This window comes from Coptis chinensis, chromosome 2 (genome assembly GCF_015680905.1).
Source record: "Coptis chinensis isolate HL-2020 chromosome 2, ASM1568090v1, whole genome shotgun sequence".
Classification (NCBI taxonomy): Eukaryota; Viridiplantae; Streptophyta; class Magnoliopsida; order Ranunculales; family Ranunculaceae; genus Coptis; species Coptis chinensis.
In genome coordinates, this window is record NC_141457.1 from 22,446,267 (window position 1) to 22,453,083 (window position 6,817).

Below are 6,817 nucleotides of genomic sequence, written 5' to 3' on the forward strand. Positions count from 1 at the left end.
GGTTGAAAAGGATCCATATAAAATTTCAAGAGTTTAGGTAGGTTGTTGTTGTTGTTTTTTTTTTTACTAAGGAGAGGGTTTATAATTGAGAGAAAAGTTAAAAGTGATTGAACCGCGTGGTTTTGGTCATCTTTATATAGATATAGCACGCAGTGTTGAGAACACCGCGCGGTTTTTGGAAAATCGCGTGGGCTTGGGCCTGTCACATGGGCTTTAGTGGCACAGTGTTGGGAAAACTGTGTGGGCTATTTGGCGCGGTTTATCCAAAACCGCATTATTTGATGTCAAAAATTTGATGTTGCTCCTAAAGATGGTTGGTGTTTTTTTTGGTTTCACTCCTAAAGATGCTCTTAGATCCCTAAAGTGTTATCAAGTAAGTATAAACAAAAAAGTGAGTTATGTATGTGTAGTTCTTGAGCAATTCTGAAAAAATATTACATTATATACTTAAAATGTAAAAAAAAATATAACCGGTTTTTTCATATTATACCCGTTTAAAAGACAAATTGTATATTTGTTGTTTATTTTGGACTGAATTTTTAAACGAATTATTATCCAAAATTTCAAATTTTGGTGAATAATATCTATATAGAATGTTTGCCATTCACTAATTTATTAGCTATGTTTTCAACCAATATTTAAACCAATATATACTACTGACTGGATGGTGATATGAATGGTAATAGACTTTAGGTGAAACCACACTCTGACTGACCAGGCGAATACATGAATGGTGGTTGACTATTTTTGGTGGAACTCCATGAATTGTTTGCATGATTAGAAAACTTTTGTGTGCATTGGGTACTAGGGAAGTTTGAAAATTGAGGTTCGTAATTGTAAGAATTTCTCATTGTAGGTTCGAACTCGGTAGATGATGGGGGCATTGAGTCGCCCAATGATAAAGACTACTGTAATGGGGATTTCCTGTCAATAACTAAATGACACGTGGACAGGGAATGACCTGGAACTATAAATACCCAGAATGAGATGAGAACCCTCGGATTAGTTTTGGGAATAAGTAATCTCGTGTTTATCATGAGTGTTTCATAAACATGTGCTAGTCACGTGACAGGCCACCTTTGGAGATAACAGTTAGTGAAGTCGTTAGGAACTGATATAGATAGTTCCTGAATAGAAGGGAACTGAGGAGGACGGTCCTTGATGATAAGGAAGGAATCAGGATGACTTATCTCTAAGAAGTTACCTATTGGGCCTAATCTTCCCGTATATGACGGGTTATTAGGATCCAAAAGGAAATATATCTCTGATAAGATATGGTCCAGATTCAGAGTTCTAAGAAGAGATCGAGGATTCATAATTAGAAAGCAAAGTCTAAGTAGGGGAGAAAACTTACAAGCAGTGAGGTTAGCCCAAATCCTAGGACTCGTAAGACTCCTTCTATACAAACAATAGGAATTGTAGGAAACTCAGAAGTTCCCCTACATCTTTTGGCGCTGGTAACATTTTTTCAGTCCACTAAATTAATTTAAAGGCTCTTAACGTTGTGATGGCATGAACTAAGAAAGCAAAAGGTGGCGCTACCACTCGTAGCATCGCTGTCAGAGAAGAGGAACATGAGATGCCTGATGAAGGAGAGAATATCGAACATTACGATGCGAATATTCCCCTTTAAGGGCAAGTAACTAGCATCGACGGACTAGTCACCCCAGGCGCAGGCACTGACGCTCAAGGAGAACGTCAGAATGGTGAGAATATTACTCTTACTACTCCAGGGTCTGTTCAGGCAAGCCAGGCGGTACAGACTCTGGAACAACAAAGACGAAACCTCGAGTGAGAAGTACAACTGCTGAGGCAGTTGTATCAAAATAACATAGGGAGGGAGCCACACATCGATCTCGATGGTGACGGCCTTCCAGAGAGCGGTCAGATTAGGAACAGAAGTCGATGGGATCCAGTTCGGCGCTAGCCATTAGAATAAAAATATAGTAGTTCGGAAGAACATTTAAACTTTGTTGAAGAATTAGAGTTAACTGATTAGGATTGTGACATCAACCCTCGACACCAAATCAGAACTTAGAACAAAATAGTTTCTAGCAAAGAAAGCCCATAGGAGACTGAGAAGAACGACCTGATCCATTAGATGCGCAACATGACTGGTAAATGAAGACAAATGCAAGACTCCCTAGTTCAATCCGCTATAATGGGGGCAGGCCGATCTCCTTTCTCATCACGAGTGGTCAGGAAGTCCTATCCCCATGGTTACAGACAACCAAAATTTAGTATCTTTAGTGGCAAGTCAGATCTAGTGGATCATGTGTTCAGATATAGAGCCACCATGAGACAGTATGAAAGGCATGACCATGTCATGTGTCAAGAGTTCAAAGCTTCCCCATCTAGATCCGTACTCCAGTGGTACCATAGGATACCAGAGCAGCAGGTCAGGTCCTTAGCAGAGCTGCTTAGAATTTTCATCGACAGATACTCATGCAACAAGCATCAACCAAAATAGATCGATGCACTGTTCAACATTAAGAAAAAGGATGGCGAAGCATTGAGATCCTATATGCAACACTTTATGAAAATTTTGATACAGATAAAGTCTTGTGACGAACAGACTGCTATCATAGCTTTCAAACAAGGTTGGATGAAATCAACGCTTTATTCGGATCCTTCTCTAGAAAACCACCCCGCGATTTGGAGGAAATCCTAGACAGGGTTGAAACTCATGCAGGGTGGGAGGAGGATGTCCTGAACAGGCGCCAGGAAGCAAAGAAAACCAATCGGACAACCCCTTTAGTCCCACGAGAGGGGCATGGGAACTCTTCACCTCGAAAGCATAAGAGAGACCGCCATCATGGTCGACAGAGGTCAGATTCCCCATCAAATGGGCGATTGCCAAGAAGGCAATACCAGAATTCAACTAGCAATAAAGATGGAAAACTGCAGAAGAAACCACGCGTGGAAGGGGTTGAAGAAACTCTTCCCTCGCTTGACAGGGACTTTGCTCCCCTGAACAAAATGTTGGACGAGATCCTGGACTCAATCAAGAACCAGAGCTACCTCAAATGGCCAGCTCCACTCAAGCTAGGTTATTTGGGTACCAGAGATCAATGAACTTACTACAAGTTCCACAAGAGTAAGGGCCATAGCACCAGGGCCCTTACTCTTGCAACCTGAAGAGGTTAGCACATCCAGTTGGGATCCCCCAAGAATTGGACCACTCAATGGTCACATTCAGATCAACATGATCTTAGGAAAGACAAGCCAGAGAAGTGGACAGGTCACAGAGAAAGGTGCGAGATACCAAATGTGCATCGCAAAGCAGATAAGGATCATAAATAACAAAGTGATTGCAAATTGTCATCAGGTCAACACGTTATCCTACAAAGATCCACCCATCCTGTTCACTGAAGTCAACTACCTTGGCATCCAGAGACCACATGAGGATGCATTGGTCCTTACACTTCCTTTTGGTGATTATGATCTACATCATATATCGATTCAGGAAGTTTGACAGATGTGTTATATTATGACGCGTTCAAGAAACTGCAGATTCCTGACTCAGAAATGGCCATCACTCACTAGAACCTGTATGGATTCAGTGGAGACAAAGCCCTAACAGTTAGAGAGTTCTAGCTACCCTTAGCCACCGGTCTGGTAACCCTTATTATTAACTTTGTTGTGGTCAAAGCTAACACACCTTATCACATGATCCTGGGCAGGACCTGGCTGTGTAGACTCCGCGCTGTTCCCAGCACCTATTACCAATGTTTAAAATTCCCGCATAATGGAAGAATTGAGACAATCAGATGAGATCAAGTGGCTGCCAAAACATGCTACGCTCTGGCGACAAAATAGGCCCCACTCCCTTTTGAGCCAATGGATGTGGTGTTACTTGTCAAATAACAATTACAGTTGGATCCTCCTCTCTCGGACTTGGTCCCAAGAGAGAGGGAGGATCCCCCCGCACTAGAACCCTTAGAGGAAGTGGAGATTGTGGGAGGAAGCACTCCTAGAACCACTTTCATCGGCACTTTGTTGAGTTATAAAGAGCGTTAGGCTCTAATACACTTCTTCTAAGAACATAAGGACATATTTGCTTGGTCAATCGTTGAAATGCCAGGAATTGACTCCCATGTGGCATACCACCAGCTGAATGTGCATAGTGATGCAGTAGTAGTCAAGTAGAAGCCAAGGAAAATAAGTGCTGACAGATCTAAAGCAGTGAAAGCCAAAGTCTAAAAAGCTGAAGGCAGCTAATTTTATCAGGGAAATCAATTTCTCCACTTGGATTTCTAACATTGTCCTAGTACATAAGAAGAATGGGTCATGGAGAATCTGTATCGACTTTACAAATCTGAACCGTGCGGTCCAAAAGACAGTTACCCTCTGCCACAAATTGACAAATTCTTGGGAGATTTCCCAATGACTTACAATGGGTATGACTCAACAATCCCAAGTACAGGTGATAATACCCTACCAGAATCTCAAATTGTGTGTCCAGACCTTTGGGAGCCATGCTCCAGATGGCAACTCTTTGTGGATGGATCTTCAAATGACAGAGGCGCTGGAATTGGAGCTATTTTAGTTACTCCTGACAACATACGACTAGAGAAATCCATTCAGCTAGGTTGGAATGCCTCTAACAACGAAGCAGAGTAAGAGGCGACCCTTGCTGGCCTCACAATAGCTCTCGACCTTGGCTTAACACACCTCACTATTTTTATTGTCTCCCAACTGGTTGTGTTTCAAGTTGATGGAGGCTACGAGGCCAGAGATGAATGGATGGAAAAATACCTAGAACTGGTAAGGGGTTTTCAGAGTAAGTTCGAGAATATTCAGTTTTATCAACCACCCTACTCAGAAAATCAACACTCAGATGCGTTGGCATATGTTGCCTCAATGTTGGGCAACTGCAAGTCTCGATCCATACCTATTGAGTTCTAGGACAGACCAAGCATCCATGCACCCAGTGTTACCGTAGTTTGTGTTATTCTAGCCACTATACCAAACTGGATGGATCCATACAAATCTTACCTTAAGGACTGCTGACAAAGGTGCCAAGATTCACCTTTGTTGGGGATGATCTCTACAAGAAGTCGTTCTTGGGGCCTTACCTACGATGTCTCTCCCCTGACCTCATTGAACAGGTTTGCGAGAGGTACATGAAGGAATTTATGGCAATCACGCTGGGGGCAGAACACTCGCTTTCAAGATCCTTAGGCAAGGGTACTTTTGGCCTTACATGAAAAAGGATGCATAAGTTTTTATATGTAAATATGACAAGTGTTAGCGACACGCTCTGCTTATCCATGCTCTCGCGACATAACTGCACCCATTGGCCAACCCATGGCCATTTGCACAATAGGGAACTGACATTGTAGGACCCTTGCCACCCGCTCCTAGCATTGTCAGATTCTTACTAGTCATGACGGACTACTTCACCAAGTGGATTGAAGTAGTTCCCCTCATCTTCATTCGTGAGCAGGACGTCAAAAAGTTTAGTTGGGACAACATTGTCTGTAGGTTTGGCATACCCAAGGTCATAATCTCAGATAATGGGCAACAGTTTGCTGGCGGATCGGTTGCCGAGCTCTGTAAAGAGTTGCACATCACCCATCTTTTTTCAACCCCAAGGTATCCACAAGGCAATAGCCAAGCTGAGGCCTCAAATAGAGTTATTTTGGATAACATGAAGCACAAACTAGATGACGCGAAGGGGTTGTGGTTTGAAGAATTACCTAAGGTCCTATGGGCGTACCGAACTACACCTAGACGATCCACTGGTGAGTCTCCATTTTCACTGACCTACGGAATTGAAGCTGTTATCCCTCCTGAACTAGTAGCCCCCACCCAAAAATTGGACGTCGTGCACATACTAGACAATGAGGAGTTGTTATGCAGAGAAATGGATCTCTTAGATGAAAAATGGGAGGGCACTGCATTGCGTTTGGCTGCCAACCAGCAGACTCTAAAGCGATCATACGACAAGAAAGTCTGAACTTAGGCATTCAAATATGGAGATCTGGTCCTTCGTGAGATCCCAGAGCATAACGACAAACTTGGGCCCAACTGGGAGGGACCCTACATCGTCGACAAGGTTGGAGGAACAAGCTTTTACTACTTATGCAATATTGATGGAGAAGTTCTTGTCAAACCATGGAATGTAAAGCACCTCGGAAAGTACTTTCAGTAAATTGTGATTTCATGCTTTCTTATGCTTAATTTATTCTCTCCAGTTATCAATAAAGTTCCTCACTTTGCAATCGAATCTCTTCCTTGCATAAGCTCTTTATTTTTTTTTCCACAATGGAATAAACCTTTAGGGAATTCGATACTCATTATCTGTTCAAGTATTTTGTATGCCAATTTGCCTTGGAACTAGAGATATTGTGTTTGGGGAGGTCGAACTGTATGCCAGTTCTTTTGTTCCCATAAAGCTTGAATTGTATGCTAGTTCTTTATAACTTTACGATCTCATCACTGAGATCATCCTTAATGGGTTAAGCCTTTAGGGAAAATAACCACACTATCTATTCAGTATGTTGTATGCCAGTTTGACTTGGAATCTAAGATAGTGTTCTTGAGAACTTGAACTGTCTGCCAGTTCCTTGCATTCCCATGACATCACCACTGGGGTTGCTAGGTAGTTTTGGGTTGGATCCAGATCCTAACACACAATCACTGGCTTGGACTTATGTCGACATGATTACATTGAGGAAGACTCTCCTACTGTTGCTCTTGCGATAACCTATTTATTTTTTAAATAAACAGGACCTATCGTTATTGAACACAGTGTCGTGCTCAAGGCACCGAGTTACCTTCACATAGATATACGGCTCCTTTGGGACGCTGT

The 6,817-nt window shown here is 42.4% G+C and overlaps 1 protein-coding gene across 1 annotated transcript; it reads left to right on the forward strand.

Moving 5' to 3' along the window:
* The first annotated feature begins 5,653 nt into the window (after positions 1–5,653).
* On the forward strand, positions 5,654–5,962 carry LOC147515387 (uncharacterized). Its single transcript, XM_086592887.1, has one exon. It carries the CDS (start codon positions 5,654–5,656, stop codon positions 5,960–5,962), a length of 309 nt encoding a protein of 102 aa, XP_086449013.1.
* The last annotated feature ends 855 nt before the right edge of the window (positions 5,963–6,817 follow it).